The sequence below is a fragment of the Aegilops tauschii genome, chromosome 2 (genome assembly GCF_002575655.3).
Source record: "Aegilops tauschii subsp. strangulata cultivar AL8/78 chromosome 2, Aet v6.0, whole genome shotgun sequence".
Classification (NCBI taxonomy): Eukaryota; Viridiplantae; Streptophyta; class Magnoliopsida; order Poales; family Poaceae; genus Aegilops; species Aegilops tauschii.
In genome coordinates, this window is record NC_053036.3 from 529290740 (window position 1) to 529315567 (window position 24828).

At 44.1% G+C, this 24828-nt stretch overlaps 2 protein-coding genes across 6 annotated transcripts; one reads left to right on the top strand and one right to left on the bottom strand.

The window, feature by feature from the left end:
• Window positions 1-2547: 2547 nt before the first annotated feature.
• LOC109750020 (uncharacterized) lies at window positions 2548-3260 on the bottom strand. The gene is made up of 2 exons (XM_020308968.3): window positions 2972-3260; window positions 2548-2869 (listed from the first exon to the last, which is right to left on the bottom strand). The coding sequence occupies exons 1-2, from the start codon at window positions 3191-3193 to the stop codon at window positions 2789-2791; spliced, it is 303 nt and encodes a 100-aa protein (XP_020164557.1). The 5' UTR covers window positions 3194-3260; the 3' UTR covers window positions 2548-2788.
• Window positions 3124-9169, top strand: LOC109750018 (probable isoaspartyl peptidase/L-asparaginase 3). 5 transcript variants are annotated; one of them, XM_073508947.1, is made up of 7 exons: window positions 3124-3379; window positions 3568-3813; window positions 4876-4940; window positions 5036-5478; window positions 5549-5607; window positions 6321-6425; window positions 8665-9169. In XM_073508947.1, exons 4-7 carry the CDS (start codon window positions 5053-5055, stop codon window positions 8882-8884), a joined length of 810 nt encoding a protein of 269 aa, XP_073365048.1. In that variant the 5' UTR covers window positions 3124-3379; window positions 3568-3813; window positions 4876-4940; window positions 5036-5052; the 3' UTR covers window positions 8885-9169. The 5 variants fall into 5 exon arrangements, with proteins under 5 accessions (XP_073365048.1, XP_020164551.1, XP_073365047.1 ...); XM_020308962.4 differs by having other exon boundaries at window positions 3245-3529; window positions 3627-3813; window positions 5047-5478; XM_073508946.1 differs by lacking the exon at window positions 3124-3379 and adding an exon at window positions 3406-3529 and having other exon boundaries at window positions 3627-3813.
• The last annotated feature ends 15659 nt before the right edge of the window (window positions 9170-24828 follow it).

Here is a 24828-nt window from a genome sequence, read left to right on the forward strand (position 1 = left end):
AGTGCGGACCCTTCCAAATCGGTTCTTCTTCATCTGGAAATTTGCAAACTTCTCGAAACCCTGGAAAGATCCCTCCAAGAACTTAACACTACCGTGTGCGGGCCCCACGGTGGGCGCCAACTGTTGTGGATTTGTCACGGCAGATGTCCTAGTGTGAGGACTTAGTCGTGAGGCCAATGCATCTATGTGGTAGCTTGAGAGGGGTTGATCGGGATGAGAGACGTGAGACGGATCAACACACAAGACAAGGGTTTAGACAACTTCGGGCCCCGGGAAACATCATCCGGAAATAACCCTCCATGCTGTTTGTGGCTAGGTCTCATTATCATCACGAGGGAGTCGCCGCAGACCGGCTCTCCTAGTTATGTCTAGCCTTAAGATTATTCAACCTGTCCCTCTTGGGGTGCCCTGCCCCTCCTTATATAAGTTGAAGGGGCGGGTTACATGTAGAGTCCAACTCAGACTTAAGACTTAACTATTCCGACTTCTCTTCACGGGCTTCTCTCCATGGGCTTCTTAACGTTTTGGGCTTATTAACCCCAGGCGACTCTGTCACAGACTGACTTAAACATCTGGCTTAAATAATCTGCCGGCTTACAATCTGCCGGCTTAACATCTGGCTTAACTATCTGGCTTAACTATCTGCCAGCTTACCATGCTTAACTGTCCGCCGGCTTACCCTGCTTAACTGTCCGCCGGCTTATAATCAAACCGGGTCACCAATGAAATACCAAGTCCCAGCCGGGTCATACCTCCGGCCGGGTCATACCGCGGGGTATATCCCCGACACACATCATTGCAGCCCCACGAACAATTCCCCAACGAGCTTGAAGAACACCAAATGCCCTCTCCACATCCTTCCTAGCCGCTTCCTGCATTGTTGCAAACGGGCTCTGTTTATTGCCATGCGGTTCGGATATGGTCTTCACAAACGCTGCCCACTGAGGATAGATGCCATCGGCAAGATAGTACACCATGTTGTAGTCTCGGCCGTTGACGGTGTAGTTGCACGGCGGTGATTCCCCATTGCAAATCCTCTTGAACACCGGAGATCGTTGAAGCACGTTGATGTCATTGTGAAAACCTGACATTCCAAAGAAAGCATGCCAAATCCATAAGTCATGTGATGCCACCGCTTCTAGTATGATGGTGTCCTCTTTGGTGTGACCTTAATACATTCCCCGCAAACCTTTGGGGCAGTTCTTCCATTGACAATGCATGCAATCATTTGATCAGAGCATTTCTGGAAACCTCCTGGACTCTTCAATAGCCAACAACTTCTTCGTGTCCAGCGCATTTGGTTCTCTGAGATACTCAGCTCCATACACCTCCACCACGGCGTGGGGAAACTTGACAGTAGTCTTCAGGCATGTGCTCTCCCGCATCCTGACCATCTCACCAACGGCATATGCGACAGTACTAAGTGCAAGCATCCTCAGAGCAGATGCGCACTTCTGCTTGGCAGAGAAAGAAAATTGACCACAGGTCCACAGCAATCCCTTGTAAGCTCGAAGTAGTCATCGTGTGCCTTCACTCCCTCCACAATGCATAAGAACAATCGTTTTCACATGCGGAAACAACGATGAAACCATGGATCATCTGAAGAAGTAGGGTTCGGAGCAAAGTAGTCCTTCTGCAGTAGCCGTGCTCCGGACACCGTATCCCGATTGATCACTCTTCTCCCTTTGATTGAGCCCTTGAAGATGAGAATATGCTCCACCCGCCAGTCCATTTCCTCTTGCATGCTCATGAGCATGATCATGTCCACTTCTTCGTCTGAATCTGAGGAATCGAAGAACTCATCTTGAATCATTTGATCAAGCTCCGTCGGTCCATACTCCTCGTCGGACGAAGCATCGAAATCCATCGTTTTCCCTAATAAAATCACAAAAAAACCGGTCAGACAATGTGTTGAACACATCAAGCGCAAGGCGGAGCCAGAGAATTGCCAGACGTATCGTGATGGTATCTGGGCCGGCGGCGACGTCCCCCGAGGCGAGGACGGGAGAGAAGACTGCTTTGCCGGAGCAGGTGGTGGATAGGCTAGGAACAACTGCGGAGTGCGCGCAGCAGTGGACCTGCGAGACGAACGGCGCGTAGGAGGAAGAAGAGAGGAGAGAACAAATGAACCCGACAATTCTCAGGGGGTGGATTTGGTGCAATTTGCGGTAAGGTTGGGCTCACGGGTCCGACATGGCGGGCGCGCCCGGGCGCCCCATATTTGGGCTGGACATAAAGGGTACCGGTTCAGCCTCCGCCTGGGTCAAAATTTCGTAACCGGCCAGTGACCTGACGGGCCGCTCGGGCGTTTGAGGCGCCCGGCTGTAGATGGTCTTAGCCGACGAACATTCTCTAGGAGGGGGTGATATTTCGAACTATTTCGCTGACAGTATTAGCCGTGAGGGAATACTAATTTCTTCAAAACCACCCTCGCTAGGAGGAAATGACAAGAATTTTTGGTTTAAAACTGCCACCGTCTGATCTCGCGAAGCAACTGTGAGGAAACAACGTTTGCTTGTCAACCCCTTCCGGCTGACATTCGTCAAATAACATTACCAAATCTTTTAAGCAAGCAGTTTCACAAGTTTGAGACGAGTACAATGGCTATAATCGAGAAGGCAGGATCAAAATTCGAGTAAACAAGCTTTCGCTACAACGTTACAGAGTACAGTACAGATGTGATTATTGCTTTGCATCTCCCAAATGTGTGATCATGTGAAGCAATCCAGACCACATGCAAACTCTTGCCGCTCCAGTACTTTCCTAGATCAAATCCATGGCAGCACTACTACTCGCCTCCCTCCACCCGGCGAGGAGGAACTCTGCTCCACTTCCGGATCCTCGCGCCCAAGCCCTTCATCTCCTCCACCTGCAGATACAGAGAACACAGACGCGCGATGTAAATTTTTTGCCGCATCCAGATCGAGAATCCGTCACACGGATGCGAGGGCTTTAGACTCCGGCAACTTACCGATCCGACGCCCGCCGCGGACACTCCGGCGGTGACGGTCGTGGCGCCGGCGCCGACGAAGAGAGAGGCGACGGCGAACGCCCTGAATGGCATCGTCATGTCGCTGCCGCCCTTGCCTCGCCGGAACCAAACCAGCGCGCCGGTGATCTGGGCCGCACTCGCTCCAAGCCACCAGGGCCATGCCTTGCCCTTCTTCCCGCCGCCTCCACCCAGCTCATCCATCGCCGCCGCCGCCGCCGCCGCCGCCGCTAGGGTATTCGGGGGACACCACAGCTCTGTGGGAGTTGCAAACTATGCACACACTGAAACACACAATGCTCACCGACATGTGGGGCCCTTGGTAGGCCGTGTCATGTCCATCCGCTGACATGTGGGACCCGTTGCCAGTTCACCCCCCAACATAACGGGGTAGGCTCCCTTCTCTCCCACCTCTCAGTGATCACCAGTACTACTGCCATTCCCCATTCTCCAATCCACCTCAACCGCCCAGCTTCCATGGCTCGGAGCAACCCGGGGCTTCTCCTAGGGCTGCTTCTGCTGCGGCTCAATTGGTGCTTGGTGAGTTGTTGATCCGATCCGATCTGATTTTCGTACAGGTCGACTTTGTTCGTGTTATCGTTGATGGAATCGGTGCGATTGGGGGATATTAAACCAGGGCGTGGATGGCGGAGGCGCGGAGGAAGGGGGCGGCGTGTTTCCGGTGGTGGTGAGCACCTGGCCGTTCCGGGAGGCGGTCAGGGCGGCGTGGGACGTGGTGAAAACCGGTGGCGCAGGGGGGTCGGCTGTGGATGCCGTCGTCGCCGGCTGCTCCGCCTGCGAGGAGCTCCGCTGCGATGGCACAGGTCAGCTGCTTGCTGCCGTCCTTCTCTGTGCAATTCGTCCATGTGTGCCTGCGATGGGGATTGGTTGTGGCTTGTGGCATGGTATCATTTCAATTTTCACCTCAGCACTCGCTGAGCTGAAGTGGTAGCACTGGGGTGAATGGCGATGATGAAGGAACTATGCTTGTACAGTGGTAAAATTAGATGGAAATACCTGCTAAACCGTTATTTAATACCAAAGTTAGAAAATCATTTTGTTCCCTGGTGGTTGATTGATATGATATTTTTCCGGTTGCAACTCCCAGAAGCTCGCTTACATAGAAACCAGGGATTCTGACCAATTATTCTGTAAGCAAGCCTATAAATGGGTTTACATACAGGAAAGATCTCTGATGAACATACTTGCAGGTACCAGACAACAAAATGATATGGCATCATAGAAAAATCTCAAATATGATTTTATTCGGTGTTTTAATACTTTTTTTTTATGGTGAGAACCTTGAGCCTTACTACTGGATTTTGCAAGCCTACTTAAAACAATTCTCGAAGAAACTTAATCCTTTAAATTTGTCCATAACATCTATTATCAGAAGTGCTATTTACTCTAATTTTAAAATCAAGTGTACTCTTTATTGATGTAATGCCCTGGAGATCAGTACTTCTTGGAGCTTAATTTAACTATGAGAAAATTATGATGGATATCAAGACTTAAGTCTCAATAATCAAAAGATCAAAAACATTGGTCACGCCAACTTGCCCACTCAACCTATTTACAAACGTTATCAATTCACTCATTTATTTATCTCTACCTAACATCGTGAAAAACTAAAGACAACGGTAAGTGCAGTTGAGGTTATGCCGCAGGTAAATATTAGCAATGAAATGATACTTTGTTCTGAAAGTACTCGCCTGTTGTTCCCATTGCCTTGTGTTTGAATCCATTAATATTATCTATGCACTAAAGATATAGCAGAACCCCATGATTGTGTGCTTGCAACTTTTTAGTTTCACAACTTGCCTATTTTTAGTGTGTATCCTGAATCAACCATAGTACTGGTTTTAACTGGTTTATAACTTATGCAGTTGGTCCAGGTGGAAGTCCAGATGAGGATGGTGAAACTACCTTAGATGCTCTTATCATGAATGGGGTAAAAGCTACTTTAACCACTCAAGCTACAGTATATGCTGATGTTTATGTTACGACATTTATGGTGGATGTAATAGAGCATTCTTTTTGCTTAAGAAAACTGGCAGAAAACAATGGAAATTGGAGCTGTGGCTGCCATGAGATATGTGAAGGATGCAATTATGGCAGCAAAGTTGGTCATGGAGCACACCGGGCATACTCTTCTTGTTGGAGAGAAGGCGACATCCTTTGCGATTTCAATGGGTCTTGCAGGACCAACTAACCTGAGTTCACCAGAGTCAATTGAGAAATGGTCAAATTGGAGACAGAATAATTGCCAACCTAACTTTTGGAAAAATGTTGCTCCTGCTGGCAACTGTGGTCCATACCATCCTATAAATATACCTAAGGACCCTGTTAAAAGTGCTGTATGGGAGAATCAAGGAATCACTTGTCAGGAATGGCTCGAAAATGATAATTTACTAGAACCGACAAACTCCCATTTCAACTCTGTTAATCGCCACAACCATGACACAATCTCTATGGCCGTCATTGACAAGGTACCTAGCGCGTTTAAAGGAAAGTCACTCTTTCTATTAATATGAAACTAAACAGTGTGCTTTTGTTAAGATGGGTCATGTAGCAGTTGGCACATCAACTAATGGTGCTACGTTCAAAATTCCAGGAAGGTAAGCATCTTGCCTCTGTTAGGAAATTTGAAATATTGACATTACAATTTAGTTGGCCACCTGTTTTTTGCTAAATCAATGATCTGTCTATTGAATGCATCTGCAATAATGTATGAACGACTGCAGTAATTTTTTTTTGAGGGAAACGACTGCAGTATTTAGTTGGCCTTGTATCTTCTATATTCAAACTTCTGTCTGAGGGATAATATCAGCCATAGAACTCACCACTGCCGAATCCTCTTGTAGTATTGATGCTATGCACTGGTATATTTGCAAAGTCACTAATGTGTGGTGAGTCTTGATGATACTTTCTTTATGGCTGGATAAAGCTAACAAAATAGATGGTGCATAGTTAGAGGTTACATAACCTCATTAATAGTGGGATTAATATGTCTCAGTATATAGGTTTACAATATTTATCCTAACTGGATTATGACAGACATATTTTTGGTTTGTTCAACTTATATTTACGTAGGACAGGAATACTACTTGAAGCTTCCTTTTGATATGTATATCAACTTCTGAAATACTCTGGTATTGTATATCGACTTCTGAAATACTCTGGTATTGTATATCAACTTCTGAAATACTCTGTATATTTGACAACATAATGACATTGGTGTCATGCCACAGTTTTCCCTTTTCCGATGTTGTGGAAGTGGAACAGCTATTTACCTCTTGATAGGTAGTACTGACTAATCATTTGCTTCCAGGGTAGGTGATGGACCAATACCAGGATCTTCTGCATATGGTGATGATGAAGTTGGGGCTTGTGGAGCTACTGGTGACGGTGATATTATGATGCGCTTCCTTCCATGGTAATTGAGAAATGATTTTGTTAGAAAATCTGTTGTTCTTCTTTCCCACAAACCAATTTTTTTCTTGTTTTGACCCCTGCCTTATCAATTATAACCTCATAACTTCATTAGTCACTAGCAAGCTGTTATTTTCTCCGAACTTGCTTTAATCATGCACCTATTACCCCCTCTGTGGTCTTACTTGGAAGTTACATCCTAGGATATGATGGTATTCAACCATGTCCATATTCTAATTTGCTTCAGACGCCTATACCTGGATAGGAGTGCAGACAACATAGAGAAGTACAAGATGGCGAAGAAGGCTGCAAAGCGAGCTGTTGGTGAAGCAAGGGGTCGGGCATATGAGGACCTCTACCAACAGTTAGGCACGAAGGAAGGCGAAAGGGACATCTATAAGATGGCCAAGATCCGAGAGAGGAAGACGAGGGATATTGGCCAAGTCAAATGCATCAAGGACGGAGCAGGCCAACTCTTGGTGAAGGACGAGGAGATTAAGCATGGATGGCGGGAGTACTTCGACAAGCTGTTCAATGGGGAGAATGAGAGTTCTACCATTGAACTGGACGACTCCTTTGATGAGACCAGCATGCGTTTTGTGCGGCGAATCCAGGAGTCTGAGGTCAAGGAGGCTTTAAAAAGGATGAAAGGAGGCAAGGCGATGGGCCCTGATCGTATCCCCATTGAGGTGTGGAAAGGTCTCGGGGACATAGCGATAGTATGGCTAACCAAGCTTTTCAACCTCATTTTTCGGGCAAACAAGATGCCAGAAGAATGGAGACGGAGTATATTAGTACCAATCTACCGTGGAATTAAGCTGATGAGCCATACAATGAAGCTATGGGAGAGAGTCATTGAGCACCGCTTAAGAAGAATGACAAGCGTGACCAAAAATCAGTTTGGTTTCATGCCTGGGAGGTCGACCATGGAAGCCATTTTCTTGGTACGACAACTTATGGAGAGATATAGGGAGCAAAAGAAGGACTTGCATATGGTGTTCATTGACTTGGAGAAGGCCTATGATAAGATACCGCGGAATGTCATGTGGTGGGCCTTGGAGAAACACAAAGTCCCAGCAAAGTACATTACCCTCATCAAGGACATGTACGATAATGTTGTGACAAGTGTTCGAACAAGTGATGTCGACACTGATGACTTCCTGATTAAGATAGGACTGCATCAGGGGTCAGCTTTGAGCCCTTATCTTTTTGCATTGGTGATGGATGAGGTCACAAGGGATATACAAGGAGATATCCCATGGTGTATGCTCTTTGCGGATGATGTGGTGCTAGTTGACGAGTCGGACGGGGGTAAATAGGAAGTTAGAGTTATGGAGACAAACCTTGGAATCGAAAGGGTTTAGGCTTAGTAGAACTAAAACCGAGTACATGATGTGCGGTTTCAGTACTACTAGGTGTGAGGAGGAGGAGGTTAGCCTTGATGGCCAAGTGGTACCCCAGAAGGACACCTTTCGGTATTTGGGGTCAATGCTGCAGGAGGATGGGGGTATTGATGAAGATGTGAACCATCGAATCAAAGCCGGATGGGTGAAGTGGCGCCAAGCTTCTGGCATTCTCTGTGACAAGAGAGTGCCACAAAAGCTAAAAGGCAAGTTCTACAGGATAGCGGTTCGACCCGCAATGTTGTATGGCGCTGAGTGTTGGCCGACTAAAAGGCGACATGTTCAACAGTTAGGTGTGGCGGAGATGCTTATGTTGAGATGGATGTGTGGCCACACGAGGAAGGATTGAGTCCGGAATGATGATATACGAGATAGAGTTGGGGTAGCACCAATTGAAGAGAAGCTTGTCCAACATCGTCTAAGATGGTTTGGGCATATTCAGCGCAGGCCTCTAGAAGCTCCAGTGCATAGCGGACGGCTAAAGCGTGCGGAGAATGTCAAGAGAGGGCGGGGTAGACCGAATTTGACATGGGAGGAGTCCGTTAAGAGAGACCTGAAGGATTGGAGTATCACCAAAGAGCTAGCTATGGACAGGGGTGCGTGGAAGCTTGCTATCCATGTGCCAGAGCCATGAGTTGGTTGCGAGATCTTATGGGTTTCACCTCTAGCCTACCCCAACTTGTTTGGGACTAAAGGCTTTGTTGTTGTTGTTGTTGTTGTTGTTTTTCAAAGGCTGAGTATTGTAATATGAATTTTTATGTTAGTTTTTTTAGTAACCCAAGTTAAGCAATGGTCCCATGAACTGTGATTTTTTTGAACATTTCTGTTATTTTATTGTAGTTATCAAGTAGTAGAGAGCATGCGACTTGGAATGGAGCCTCGAGATGCTGCTGTGGATGCTATATCAAGAATTGCTCGTAAGTACCCAGATTTTGTTGGTGCTGTATTTGCGCTTAACAAGAAAGGAGTGCACGCCGGGGCGTGCCATGGTTGGACCTTTCAGTATTCTGTCAGGAATTCCAGCATGCTGGATGTGGAGGTCATCACAGTAACACCTTAACATAGGCAGATCCTTATTAAAACAAAAGGCTGATTCGCCAATAAGGTGTATTCCTTTATGCCAAGTTTTCTCCATTCACTCCCATGGTAATGCAACAATATTATGTTGGGCTTGTTCCCTGAGTCATCTATTGGACTGCAATTTTCTATTGAAACTGCCATGTTATATAGGTAGTAGATTCATTGAATGCATTGTAGACTTCTTGAGAAAAGGCTGGAATTGCACATAGTCAACTTTTGTCTTGCAACTACGAGTTTAATGTACTAGCCAGGTGTGCTTCTTTAAGTCATCCTCAGAGGTTTTGTGTGGAATAGGTCATCTTCAGAGTTGGTAAGGGCATATAATATTTCACGTACGCTTTGTCAGCTTTGAAGATTCCCAGAGAACCTCCTCCTTCGTTGTTGTTTTTGCGTTTGGTTTATTTTCGCACGTTTTCTCCTTTGATCAACCTAAGTTTGTTGGCAGTATCAAGTTGACACCCATTTCTTATTCCTCTATGTTATGTTGTCTTGTTGTTAATTTTATCAATCATTGTGTCTTACATATTTATCGACATAATGCAAGGTTGTCAGCATTGTCAATTAAGCGAGAAAAAAGGTATCTTGATGACGGTTGTATTAGGCAGCAAAGATTGTTATTTATTCTCTGAATATGCACTCACCTTGTTTTTGGCTTGAAGACCTCGGGTTATTGCGATCATGTTTGCAGGAGATGAATGCGTGTTGCTTAGAGAAGTCGGGTTGCGATCATGTTTGTACGAAATGAATGTGTACAACCCACCAGGACTGGAAAGAAACTTGGATAATAAACTCATAAATGAGAGTTGGGGTTGCTGTTTCACTAAATGCATTTGTTAGAAAGTCGGCTCCCGGTACCATTGTATGCGTAATGGTACCTGGCCCGTTACCGTGCCCCCTGAACTTCCGAGGGGCCATCCACACCCCAGGGGCGGGGAGCTGCCGATCGCCTCCATTCCTTTTTCCGGGGAACAACTGGAATAATGGTACTGTTGTTGATGACTTATCCGGAGAGAGGTCCCGTCGACGTTACGGGACACATGGATCAAACAGGGCACATATACACACAAATGACTGACATGCCGATCAATATGAACGGGGTGACCAGTCCTGTTTCTCCGTCTTCTCTTCTTTAAGCTGGGCGAGGATGACCCTAGTCATCGGTTACGCGTCATGGCAGGTCGACAAGAGCCCACCCTGTACCAGTTCATCGAGGCATCAAGTGGACTTGAAAAATACAAGATTTTTACATTTAACAAGTCGTTTGGGAAAATAGCTATTCCCAAGTTGATCAAGTTTTTATTTCTTTGCAGAGGAAAAAAGTGTTATTACTCAAATTAATAGCCTGACAGCTCCCCCACGGTCTGATTAGTCGTGAAAGATAAAGATTTCTCTAGCTGCCACGTCCGTCGTGTAACATGGGACTCGCAAGTCGCAGCAATAATAAGTTCAAAACGCACCGAGAACAATAATTACAAAAAAAACGCACTGACAACAATCATTAGAGGCCAGGGGATGTAAAATAAGCGCCACCGTACGTACGCCAATGAGCAACAGGGTAGAGATAAGAGAGCGTTTTCTTTGCCGAAAAGAAGGCTATATATGCAAGCAACCCCCCAACTGCAACTCCACAAGGCAAAGCAACGGCACTTACCCAAGCAACGAAGAAAGCTACCTCGCCCGTGGAGTAGGGAGCACACGGCGACCCAGTTGCTATCTTGCTCCGTGGAGAAGCGAAAGGGAGGGAAGCCTGCAAAGCCACAGCAACCGTCGAGAAGCCTGGGCGAGAAGAGATTGACAGGCTAGAAGCGAAGGCGTGGAGCTACTTGAGCAGGCATGCTGATACTGGAGCTGGGGGCGTGCATCATCCCAATGACGCTCATCTTCGTGCCGCTCCGGCGGCTGGTCCTGCTGGTGGCCAAGCTGCAGGAGCTGGAGGAATGCTTCATGCGCCCCAGGCCGCCGCCCCCGCACATGTCCGCCGAGATGTACGGCCACATGTCCACCCTGCACACCATGGCCATCATGGTGTGAAGGAAGGAGGTTCGGGCCGGGCCTTTGCTGTGCGGCGCTTGCTTGCTCTGCCGCCGGAGGAGGCGCGCCAAGGTGGGGAGGTTCTTCTTCACCCTCTGTAAGGTTGGAGTTTTCTTATAGGATTACTGATGATTCCCAATCATTGTACCTAGATCGTCGTCTCTCTGTGAATACCTCTTCTCCTTCTTGCCGTTGGCATCGTCTGTTCAGGCATACCTTTTTTTTTTTTCTTTTTGCGAAATGTTCAGGCATACCATCTTGCTGTCAGAAAAGAAACAACAAATACTAAGCACTGTGGTTCAGGCATTGTGTGCTTTCAACATGTTTCCAGGCACATGAGCTGCAGCAAGCCTGCGGGCAAACATTTTTTACTGAATTACTGTGAAAATTGAATGAAGTGTAAAATTTTCCACTACCAGATGTATGTGTTTTTATATCTGAAACCAAGGTTTTGGCTACCGAATCCCAAAAAAAAACCCAGGGGGAGGCGAGAAACGCGGTTACCGTAAATACCGAGTGAATGCCGTTCAAAATTTACAATGAATTTTGAACTCAAATTTATATGAGCTAGTTATATATTTGTATTATACTCATATTAGACGAAAGAACACTCGTGTCACTGTGGTTGGTCAGGTCATCTCCAACGCCGGCCCCCAGAATGGACATACATTTGTCCGCGGAAGCATCCGGACGCGTCCGCGGATGGTTATACAGGAGCCGGTCATCCAATTCTCACCGTAAACTTCGGCCCGCAATACAAACAAATTTGGACATAATTCATGCGACGGAATTCATTCAAACGGACTTAAATTTGATATATTTTATATAAACCGGATGATGTTTCGTTTGTTCAACTAATAAAACCTAAAAAAACTTAACTAGCTTGTAGTCGACAGTGACTGGTCGGCGGCACCTTTGTCGTCGTCTATGTCATCGTGGTCAGGGTGGTCCTTCCAGCGGCGGAAGGGTGCGGGGGCCCTGGGCAGCCGTTGCCTGAAGGTCGCGAAGGAGGCGCTCCTGAAAGGATCGAGATGGACCTAGGGGGTGGGTGGGGTCGAATAGGTACAATTACAAATTTTAACTGTTATTTAGCAATTTTAGTCAATAATGCGGAATATGAAAGTGGGTGCAACAAGTGCAAGAGCGATTCCAGAGCTAGCAGGATAATCAACAACAACAAATAGATAAGCAAATAACAAGTAACTACAAGTAAGGACTTAGGACTATGGATTACCGAAACTTCGGAGACGAGGATGTATCATGATGTTCACTTCCTTGGATGGAGGGATGTGTGTTACTATGAAGGCACACCAACACCACGAAGGCTCACCCTATTATCTTTAAGATATCATAACGAATGCGTTTCTCAACCATTATTGGTAGATCTTGAGGTGATCTCGAAACCTTCATAAATTTTTCGGGGTGAATCACAACAATCGATTCCTCACCGGAGAACTCCTGCCACATAGGAGTCTTCGACCTCCAAGAGTAACAATATAAATGGTGAAAAGCTCAAGACTTGCTCAAATTACGATTTCCTTTGGTCAAGAGATGGGAAAGGAGTGGATCTATCACTTGGTGCAATATCTTTCAAGAACTCCCAAGAATCTCGTTGGAATCTAAGATTTGGTGAAGAGGAGAGACGGGGGGGGGGGGGGGGGGGGGTTGGCACTTTTGTGTTCTAGGGTTTGCTCAAATGAAGTGGTCAACCCCTCTATCGGAGCGGTAGAGGGTATATATAGCAAGCCAAGAAACTAACCGTTTTTGAGTAGTGACTTGATGACCCACAAGTATATGAGATCAATCGTAGTCCTTCCGATAAGTAAGAGTGTCGAATCCAACAAGGAGCAGAAGGAGTCGATAAGTGGTTTTTAGCAAGGTATTTCCTGCAAGTGTTGTAAGATAGTTTTGATGGCAAGATAATTGATCCAAGTAACAAGGTGCAGCAAGGTGGCCCAATCCTTATTATTCCTAAGGATAAGCCAGAGGAACTTCTTATAGTGATTAAAGCGCTCTTGAGGGCACACGAGAATTCGTCGAGTTACTTTCACCACCATTCATTGACTTGCGTTCATTGCTTTGATAAGTTGCTATCTGGGTGGAGCGAAGCTAAGGTGTTATTCTTACTTGAACAAACAACCAAATTATGATTATCCCCTCCAAGCAAGCATTCACAAATACAAGAGAAGAATTAAGATAAACCTAACCATAATATTAAACATAAGGATCCAAAACGACCCCTTACGAAACAACTCATAAACTGGGGTTTAGGTTTTCATCACTCCCGCAACCCATCATCTACAAACTAATTCCACAATGTCTTCCCCTAGGCCCAAACATGGTGAAGTGTCTGTTGGGAAACGTTGCATGGAAAACAAAAAAATTCTACGCACACGCAATGATCTATCCATGGAGATGCATAGCAACGAGGGGGGGGAGTGTGTCTACGTACCCTTGTAGACCGTAAGCGGAAGCGTTTCACAACGCGGTTGATGTAGTCAAACTTCTTCGCGCTTCAACCGATCAAGTACCGAACGCACAACACCTCCGCGTTCTGCACACGTTCCGCTCGGTGACGTCCCTCGCCATCTTGATCTAGCAAGACGTCGACGTAGTAGATGAGTTCCGTCAACACGATGGCGTGGTGACGGTGATGGTGAAGTGATATCCGCAGGGCTTCGCCTAAGCACTACGAAAATATGACCGGGGGTGTAAACGGTGGAGGGGGGCGCCGCACACGGCTAACAATTGATCTGGTGTGTGCTAGGCGCCCCCCTCCCACATATATATAGGTGGGAGGGAGGGAGGAGCAGCCATAGGAGGCGCCCAAGTAGGAGGAATCCTACTTGGAGTCCCTCCCAAGCCGCGCCCCCCTGCCTTATATAGGTGCGGGAGAAAGGCAGGGGAGGGTGGCGCCCCCTTTCCTTTCTCCCATGAGAGGGAAAAGCAGGAGGGGCTAGCCCTCCCCCTTTCCTTCCCTTAGGGCCTGCTGTCTAAAGAAGGGGCGCACTAGGGGCTGGCCTGTTCCCCCTTTGGCCCATTACGCCCATATCTTTGCTGGGGGTGCCCGAAACTCCTTTCCGGTGACCCGATAAGTACCCGGTACCCTCCGAAACACTTCCGGTGTTCGAATACCATCGTCCATTATATCAATCTTTAGCTCTCGACCATTTCGAGACTCCTCGTCATGTCCGTGATCTCATCCGGGACTCCGAACAACATTCAGTCACCAAATCACATAACTCATATAATACTATCTTCATCGAACGTTAAGCGTGCAGACCCTACGGGTTCGAGAACTATGTAGACATGACCGAGAGACCTCTACGGTCAATAACCAATAGCGGAACCTGGATGCCCATATTGGCTCCTACATATTCTACGAAGATCTTTATCGGTCGAACCATTATGACAACATACTTAATTCCCTTTGTCCATCGGTATGAACTTGCCCGAGATTCGATCGTCGATATCTCTATACCTAGTTCAATCTCGTTACTGGCAAGTCTCTTTACTCGTTCTGTAATACATCAGCTCGTAACTAAATCCTTAGTTATTTGCTTGCAAGCTTATGATGTGTATTACCGAGAGGGCCCAGAGATACCTCTCCGATACTCGGAGTGACAAATCCTAATGTCGATCTATGCCTACTCAACAAACACCTTCGGAGATACCTGTAGAGAATCTTTATGATCACCCAGTTACGTTGTGACATTTGATAGCACACAAGGTATTCCTCCGGTATTCGGGAGTTGCATAATCTCATAGTCGAAGGATTATGTATTTGACATGAAGAAAGCAATAGCAATAAAACTGAACGATCATTATGCTAAGCTAACGGATGGCTCTTGTGCATCACATCATTCTCCTAATGATGTAATCCCGTTATCAAATGACAACTCATGTCCATGGTTAGGAAACCTTAACCATCTTTGATCAACGAGCTAGTCTAGTAGAGGCTTACTAGGGACACGGTATTTGTTTATGTGTTCACACATGTATTTAAGTTTCCGATCAATACAATTCTAGCATGAATAAGAAACCTTTATCATGAATAAGGAAATATTAAATAAAAACTTTATTATTGCCTCTAGGGCATATTTCCTTCAGTCTCCCACTTGCACTAGAGTCAATAATCTAGTTCACATTGCCATGTGATTTAACACCAATAGTTCACATCGCCATGTGATTAACACCCATAGTTCACATCGCCATGTGACCAACACCCAAAGGGTTTACTAGAGTCAATAATATAGTTCACATTACCATGTGATTAACACCCAAAGAGTACTAAGGTGTGATCATGTTTTGCTTGTGAGAGAAGTTTAGTCAACGAGTCTGTCACATTCAGATCCGTATGCATATTTGCAAATTTCTATGTCTACAATGCTCTGCATGGTGCTACTCTAGCTAATCGCTCCCACTTTCAATACATATCCAGATTGAGACTCATAGTCATCTAGATTAGTGTTAAAGCTTGCATCATCGTAACCCTTTACGACGAACCCTTTATCACCTTCATAACCGAGAAACATTTCCTTAGTCCTCTATGGATAATTTGACCGCTGTCCAGTGATCTACTCCTGGATCACTATTGTACCCCCTTGCCAAACTCATAGCAAGGCACACAATAGGTCTGGTACACAGCATGGCATATTTTATAGAACCTATGGCCGAGGCATAGGGAATGACTTTCATTATCTTTCTATCTTCTGCCGTGGTCGGGCTTTGAGTCTTACTCAACTTCACACCTTACAATACAGGCTAGAACTCCTTCTTTGACTGGTCCATTTTGAACTCCTTCAAAATCTTGTCAAGGTATGTACTCATTGAAAGTCTTATCAAGCGTCTTGATCTATCTCTATAGATCTTGATGCCCAATACATAAGTAGCTTTACCGAGGTCTTTTATTGAAAAATTCTTATTCAAGTATCCTTTTATGCTATCCAGAAATTCTATATCATTTCCAATCAACAATATGTCATCCACATATAATATTAGAAATGCTACAGAGCTCCCACTCAGTTTCTTGTAAATACAGGCTTCACCGAAAGTCTATATAAAACCACATGCTTTGATCACCTCATCAAAGCGTATATTCCAACTCCGAGATGCTTGCACCAGTCCATAGATGGATCACTGGAGCTTGCACACTTTGTTAGCACCTTTAGGATCGACAAACCTTCTGGTTGCATCATATACAACTCTTCTTCCAAAAATCCATTTAGGAATGCAGTTTTGACATCCATTTGCCAAATTTCATAATCATAAAATGCGGCAATTGCTAACATGATTCGGACGGACTTAAGCATCGCTATGGGTGAGAAAGTCTCATCATATACAACTCTTCTTTAAGATACCCGTTAAGGAATGCAGTTTTGACGTCCATTTGCCAGATTTCATAATCATAAAATGTGGCAATTGCTAACATGATTTAGACGGACTTAAGCATCGCTACGGGTGAGAAAATCTCATCATAGCAATTCCTTGAACTTGTCAGAAACCTTTTGCGACAAGTCGAGCTTTGTAAACAGTAACATTACCATCAGCGTCGGTCTTATTCTTGAAGATCCATTTATTCTTTACGGCTTGCCGATCATCGTACCATAGTCCACACTTTGTTCTCATACATGGATCGTATCTCAGATTTCATGGCCTCAAGCCATTTGTTGGAATCTGGGCTCATCATAGCTTCTTCATAATTCGTAGGTTCACCACGGTCTAGTAACATGACTTCCAGGACAGGATTACCGTACCAATCTGGTGCGGATCATGCTCTGGTTGACCTACAAAGTTCAGTAGTTGCTTGATCTGAAGTTTCATGATCATCATCATTAGCTTTCTCTCTAGTTGGTGTAGGCATCACGGGAACGGTTTTCTGTGATGTGCTACTTTCCAATTCGAGAGAAGGTACAATTACCTCATCAAGTTCTACTTTCCTCCCACTCACCTCTTTCAAGAGAAACTCCTTCTCTAGAAAGAACCCAAACTTAGCAACAAAGATTTTGCCTTCGGATATGTGGTAGAAGGTGTACCCAATAGTTTCTTTAGGGTATCCTATGAAGACGCACTTCTCCACTTTGGGTTCGAGCTTATCAGGCTGAAGCCTTTTGACATAAGCGTCGCATCCCCAAACTTTTAAGAAACGACAACTTAGGTTTCTTGTGAAACCATAGATAATACGGTGTCGTTTCAACGGATTTAGATGGCGCCCTATTTAACGTGAATGCAGTTGTCTCTAATGCATTCATACGTCTCCATCGTATCTACTTTTCCAAACACTTTTGCCCTTGTTTTGGACTCTAACTTGCATGATTTGAATGGAACTAACCTGGACTGACGTTGTTTTCAACAGAATTGCCATGGTGTTATTTTTGTGCAGAAATAAAAGTTCTCAGAATGACCTGAAAGTTCACGGAAAATATTTTTGGAATATATAAAAAATACTGGCGAAAGAATCAAGGCCAAGGGGCCCACACCCTGTCCACGAGGGTGGGGGCGTGATAACCCACAAGTATAGGGGATCAATTGTAGCCTCTTTCGATAAGTAAGAGTGTCGAACCCAACGAGGAGCTAAAGGTAGAACAAATATTCCCTCAAGTTCTATCGACCACCGGTACAACTCTACGCACGCTTAACGTTCACTTTACCTAGAACAAGTATGAAACTAGAAGTACTTTGTAGGTGTTGTTGGATAGGTTTGCAAAATAATAAAGAGCGCGTCCATAAAAAGTAGGGGCTGTTTAGATGAAGACACAACTAAGTTAGTTTTAGTAGAGAGCTTTTTGTCACGAGAAAGTTATTTGCCCCTAGGCAATCGATAACTAGACCGGTAATCATTATTGCAATTTTATTTGAGGGAGAGGCATAAGCTAACATACTTTCTCTTCTTGGATCATATGCACTTATGATTGGAACTCTAGCAAGCATCCGCAGCTACTAAAGATCATTAATGTAAAACCCAACCATAGCATTAAAGCATCAAGTCCCCTTTATCCCATACGCAACTACCCCCTTACCCGGGTTTATGCTTCTGTCACTCAAGCAACCCACTATAAGCGAATCATGAACGTATTGCAACACCCTACAACGGGAATCCCTCACGCTTGCGCGACACGGAGAGAACCATAGGACAACACCAATAATAAAACATGCAAGTCAAACCAATCACGATCATCAATTAACCCATAGGACAAAACGGATCTACTCAAACATCATAGGATAGCCATACATCATTGGGAAATAATATATAGGGTTGAGCACCATGTTTAAGTAGAGATTACAGCGGGTAAAAGAGGGGTTACACCGCTTCATAGAGGGGGGAAGAGTTTGTGATGACGGCGGTGAAGTTGTTGGTGTAGATTGCGGTGACGATGATGGCCCCGGCGGCACTCCGGTGCCATCGGAAGCGAGGGGAGAGAGCCCCCCTCCTTATTCTTCTTCCTTGACCTTCTCCCTAGATGGGAGAAGGGTTTCCCCTCTGGTCCATGGTCTCCATGGCGTGGGACGGGCGAGAGCCCCTCCGAGATTGGATCTGTCTCCCTGTCTCTCTCTGTTTCTTCCCTTTCACCGTTTCTTAAATTCCCGGAGATCCGTAACTCCGATTGGGCTGAATTTTGGACACGATCTCTATCCGGATATTAGCTTTCTTGTGGCGAAAGAAGGGCACCAACCGCCTTACGGGGTGGCCACGAGGACCCAGGGCGCGCCTGACCCCCTGGGGCGCGCCCCCTGCCTCGTGGCCCCCTCGGGCATCGTCTCGCGTTGATTCCACTTCCCAAAATTCACATATATTCCAAAAAAATCTCCGTCAGTTTTTATCCTGTTTGGACTCCGTTTGATATGGATTTTCTGCGAAACCAAAAACATGCAACAAACAGGAACTGGCACTGGGCACTGGATCAATATGTTAGTCCCAAAAAAATAGTATAAAAAGTTGCCAAAAGTATATGAAAGTTGTATAATATTGGCATGGAACAATCAAAAATTATAGATACGGCGGAGACGTATCAGCATCCCCAAGCTTAATTCCTGCTCGTCCTCGAGTAGGTAAATGATAAAAAAGATAAATTTTGATGTGGAATGCTACGTAGCATAATCTTGATCATGTATCTAATCATGGCATGAATATTAAGACACGAGTGATTCAAAGCAATAGTCTATTATTTGACATTAAGACAATAATACTTCAAGCATACTAATAAAGCAATCGTGTCTTTTCAAAATAACATGGCCAAAGAAAGTTATCCCTACAAAATCATATGTTTTGTCTATGCTCCATCTTCAGCACACAAAATATTCAAATCATGCACAGCCCCGATGACAAGCCAAGCAATTGTTTCATACTTTTGATGTTCTCAAACCTTTTCAACTTTCACGCAATACATGAGCGTGAGCCATGGACATAGCACTATAGGTGGAATAGAATATGATGGTGGAGGTTGTGTGGAGAATACAAAAAGGAGAAAGTCTCACATCGACGCGGCTAATTAGCGGGCTATGGAGATGCCCATCAATTGATGTCAATGTTAGGAGTAGGGATTGCCATGCAACGGATGCACTAAGAGCTATAAGTGTATGAAAGCTCAAATTGGAAACTAAGTGGGTGTGCATCCAACTTGCTTGCTCATGAAGACCTCGGGCATTTGAGGAAGCCCATTATCGGAATATACAAGCCAAGTTCTATAATGAAAATTCCCACTAGTATATGAAAGTGATAACTCAAGAGACTCTCTATATGAAGAACATGGTTCTACTTTGAAGCACAAGTGTGGTAAAAGGATAGTAACATTGCCCCCTTTTTTCTCTCCTTTTTTCTTTCTTTTTGGCGGGCTTCTTTGGCCCCCTTTTTATTTATGCTTCTTTGGCCTCTCTTTTTTGGGGGGGGGGGGCAATGCTCTAATAATGATGATCATCACACTTTTATTTACTTACAACTCAATATTACAACTCGATACTAGAACAAAGATATGACTCTATATGAATGCCTCCGGCGGTGTACCGGGATGTGCAATGATCTAGCGTAGCAATGACATCAAAAAACGGACAAGCCATGAAAACATCATGCTAGCTATCTTACGATCATGCAAAGCAATATGACAATAAATGCTCAAGTCATGTATATGATGATGATGGAAGTTGCATGGCAATATATCTCGGAATGGCTATGGAAATGCCATGATAGGTAGGTATGGTGGCTGTTTTGAGGAAGATATAAGGAGGCTTATGTGTGACAGAGCGTATCATATCACGGGGTTTGGATGCACCGGCAAAGTTTGCACCAACTCTCGAGGTGAGAGAGGACAATGCAGGGTACCGAAGAGGCTAGCAATGATGGAAGGGTGAGAGTGCGTATAATCCGTGGACTCAACATTAGTCATAAAGAACTCACATACTTATTGCAAAAATCTATTAGTCATTGAAACAAAGTACTACACGCATGCTCCTAGGGGGATAGATTGGTAGGAAAAGACCATCGCTCGTCCCCGACCGCCACTCATAAGGAAGACAATCAATAAATACCTCATGCTCCAACTTCATTACATAACGGTTCACCATACGTGCATGCTACGGGAATCACAAACTTCAACACAAGTATTTCTACAATCCACAACTACCCACTAGCATGACTCTAATATCACCATCTTTATATCGCAAAACTATTGCAAGGAATCAAACATATCATATTCAGTGATCTACAAGTTTTATGTAGGATTTTATGACTAACCATGTGAATGACCAGTTCCTGTCATCTCTCTAAATAGATATAAGTGAAGCAAGAGAGTTTAATTATTTCTACAAAAGATATGCCCACACTCTAAAAAATATAAGTGAAGCAAAAGAGCATTCTACAAATGGCGGTTTTCTATGTGAAGAGAAACAGGCAATCCAAACTTCAAATGATATAAGTGAAGCACATGAAGCATTCTATAAAGCCATACTCAAAAAATATAAGTGAAGTGCAATGAGCATTCTATAAATCAACCAAGGACTATCTCATACCAGCATGGTGCATAAAATAAAATTGAAAACTAAATGCAAAAGACGCTCCAAGATTTGCACATATCACATGAACAAAACGAATCCGAAAACATACTGATACTTGTTGAAGAAAGATGGGATGCCTTCCGGGGCATCCCCAATCTTAGACGCTTGAGTCTCCTTGAATATTTACTTGGGGTGCCTTGGGTATCCCCAAGCTTGAGCTCTTGCCTCTCCTCCTTATCCTCATATCGATACCTCATCGATCTTCGAACACTTCATCCACACAAAACTCAACAGAAAGCTCGGTAAGATCCGTTAGTATAATACAACAAATCACTACTGTAAGTACTGTTGCAAACCAATTCATATTTTGTTTTTGCATTGTATATACTGTAATATAACTTTTACATGGCTTAATCCACTGATAGAAATTGATAGTTTCATCAAAACAAGCAAACTATGCATCAAAAACAAAATCTGTCTTAAACAGGACAGTCTGTAGTAATCTGAACATTCACCATATCTATGGTACTCCAAAAATTCTGAAAAAATTAGGAAAAATACATATTTTGTACAGAAAGACAGTGCAAAAAGTTTCAGTACCATTTGTCGTTCCAGTAAAAAATGTAAAATCGCGCACTACAGCCAAAGTTTCTGTTCTGCACCGCACAAACCAACAAGCAATGTAAACATCCTAAAGGCAAATCTGGGCACATTATTATAATAATACAATGGAATTGTACAAGGGGATAATTATTTTTGTTTAAAAGTTTCTGTAATCAAGATTCACAAAGTTTCCGTGAGCATGAACAAAGTTCAAGGCTAGCTCCCACTTTAACAATGCTCGTCTTTCTCACTTTCGCTTTTCTTTTTGAAAAAGTTTTAGGTTCTCCTCTTTATTTTTTGTTTTTAAACTTTATAAAAGCACTCAACAGAAATAAATGACTCTCTAAAACTTCCAGGTTGTCTCCCTGGCAGCGCTTTCTTTAAATCCATGAAGCTAGGCATATAGTGCTCAAATAATGGATCCACCCGGATCCCAAGGTATATCAAAGCCAATTTTAATTAACGATGATTTAGAATTTAGTAGTGAGCACAAAGCAACATATATCAAGTATTGATGAAGTCTAACTCTCTTCCTATGCATCGGCATGTCATAAAAGAACAATTCATGCACACATAGTAAAGGCCAATGCATAGTATAAACAGTTTCTTGCAATTTTTCCGTGTTGGAAACATAGAGAGGCGGAGATGTAGTTCCTCTCTCATAATAATTGCAAGTAGGAGCAGAAAGCACATGCATATTATATCTATCAAAATCATCATGTGTAGTAGTGAAACACAACCCATCAATATAAACCTTAATAAGTGCAAACTTCTCCGATATAGTGTAGTTTGGAGAATTCAAAAAGATAATAGGACTAGCATGTGTGGGTGCAATAGCAACAATTTCATGTTTAACATAAGGAACAATAGCAAGTTCATCTCCATGAGCATAATTCATATTGGCATCTTGGCCACAAGCATAGCAAGCATCATCAAAAAGGGATATTTCAAAAGAATCAACGGGATCATAACAATCATCATAGCATTCATCCTTCAGTAAGCACGAAGAGAAATTAAACAATGTATGAGTTGAAGAGTTACTCTCATCAGAAGGTGGGCATGGGTAGCTAATCCGCTCTTCCTCCTTTTGTTCTTCGCTCTCCTCATCATCTTTTTCATCCAATGAGCTCACAGTTTCATCAATTTCTTCTTCCATAGATTCCTGCAAAATATTAGTCTCTTCTTGGACAGCGGAGACTCTCTCAATAAAATCATCAATATTGGAATTGAATTCATAATTCTCATAGCAATATTTAAGTATAGCAAAATTTTCAGGTCTATAAACAACATCATCAAGATTTTCACACTCTTTAAACAAAGATTCAATTTCATAAGCACCCATAAAAGCAACGAATTCTTCTATTTGTTCCACATCATAGTAATCATATATACCATTAGCATAAGAAGCCAAGGTTTTATCATCATTAAATTTGCATGAAAAGGGAAGGTGTGGAGCCTTCATCCTAGAGCAACAAGTGTAATCATATCTCAAGCATAGTTCCCGAGCATACCAATGCAACATATGAATTTGATCCCATAATAGTTTCCCTTTTTGAGTCAAGGATAATCCCTAAAGTATTCACGTTGATCCAACGTGTCTCCCATTACATAATTGAATGGGGTTTTCTCAGGATTATCATAGTAGTACATAATATTTTTCACATAACCAGCATCGAGGGTTTTAGGAGGTTCCCCATCTCCATGAGTAGCAAGTACACCTAATTTTTTTGGTATTTCGTGTTCCATATCCATAACTAAAGATAGAGAACAACTTAGAACAGCAAATAAAAATTACTTAGTGATAAAGCAAACAAGCACACACGAGAATATTCACCCCACGCTATAACTCCCCGGCAACGGCGCCAGAAAAAGGTCTTGATAACCCACAAGTATAGGGGATCAATTGTAGACTCTTTTGATAAGTAAGAGTGTTGAACCCAATGAGGAGCTAAAGGTAGAACAAATATTCCCTCAAGTTCTATCGACCACCGATACAACTCTACGCACGCTTAACATTCGCTTTACCTAGAACAAGTATGAAACTAGAAGTACTTTGTAGGTGTTGTTGGATAGGTTTGCAAGATAATAAAGAGCGCGTGAATAAAAAGTAGGGGCTGTTTAGATGAAGACACAACTAAGTTAGTTTTAGTAGAGAGCTTTTTGTCACGAGAAAGTTATTTGTCCCTAGGCAATCGATAACTAGACCGGTAATCATTATTGCAATTTTATTTGAGGGAGAGGCATAAGCTAACATACTTTCTCTTCTTGGATCATATGCACTTATGATTGGAACTCTAGCAAGCATCCGCAACTACTAAAGATCATTAAGGTAAAACCCAACCATAGCATTAAAGCATCAAGTCCCCTTTATCCCATACGCAACAACCCCCTAACTCGGGTTTATGCTTCTGTCACTCAAGCAACCCACTATAAGCGAATCATGAACGTATTGCAACACCCTACAGCGGGAATCCCTCACGCTTGTGCGACACGGAGAGCGCCATAGGACAGCACCAATAATAAAACATGCAACTCAAACCAATCACGATCATCAATTAACCCATATGACAAAACGGATCTACTCAAACGTCATAGGATAGCCATACATCATTGGGAAATAATATATAGCGTTGAGCACCATGTTTAAGTAGAGATTACAGCGGGTAAAAGAGGGCTTACACCGCTGCATAGAGGGGGGAAGAGTTGGCCATGATGGCGGTGAAGTTGTTGGTGTAGATTGCGGTGACGATGATGGCCCCGGCGGCACTCCGGTGCCACCGGAAGCGAGGGGGAGAGAGCCCCCCTCCTCCTTCTTCTTCCTTGACCTTCTCCCTAGATGGGAGAAGGGGTTCCCCTCTGGTACATGGTCTCCATGGCGTGGGAGGGGCGAGAGCCCCTCCGAGATTGGATCTGTCTCTCTGTCTATCTATGTTTCTGCCCTTTCACCGTTTCTTAATTTCCCGGAGATCCGTAACTCCGATTGGGCTGAATTTTGGACACGATATCTATCCGGATATTAGCTTTCTTGTGGCGAAAGAAGGGCACCAACCGCCTTACGGGGTGGCCACGAGGACCCAGGGCGCGCCCCCTGCCTCGTGGCCCCCTCGGGCATCGTCTCACGTTGATTCCACTTCCCAAAATTCACATATATTCCAAAAAAAAATCTCTGTCAGTTTTTATCCCGTTTGGACTCCGTTTGATATGGATTTTCTGCGAAACCAAAAACATGCAACAAACAGGAACTAGCACTGGGCACTGGATCAATATGTTAGTCCCAAAAAATAGTATAAAAAGTTGCCAAAA

Bases quoted from the DNA above. Each gene is read 5' to 3' on its own strand.
- LOC109750020 (XM_020308968.3), bottom strand. From the start codon at position 3,193: ATGGATGAGCTGGGTGGAGGCGGCGGGAAGAAGGGCAAGGCATGGCCC. The intron at 2,870-2,971 runs GTAAGTTGCCGG...CTGTATCTGCAG, and splicing joins CCGCGGCGGGCGTCGGATCG to GTGGAGGAGATGAAGGGCTT.
- LOC109750018 (XM_020308962.4), top strand. From the start codon at position 3,467: ATGGCTCGGAGCAACCCGGGGCTTCTCCTAGGGCTGCTTCTGCTGCGG. The intron at 4,941-5,046 runs GTAAAAGCTACT...GAAAACTGGCAG, and splicing joins ATGCTCTTATCATGAATGGG to AAAACAATGGAAATTGGAGC. The intron at 5,608-6,320 runs GTAAGCATCTTG...ATTTGCTTCCAG, and splicing joins ACGTTCAAAATTCCAGGAAG to GGTAGGTGATGGACCAATAC.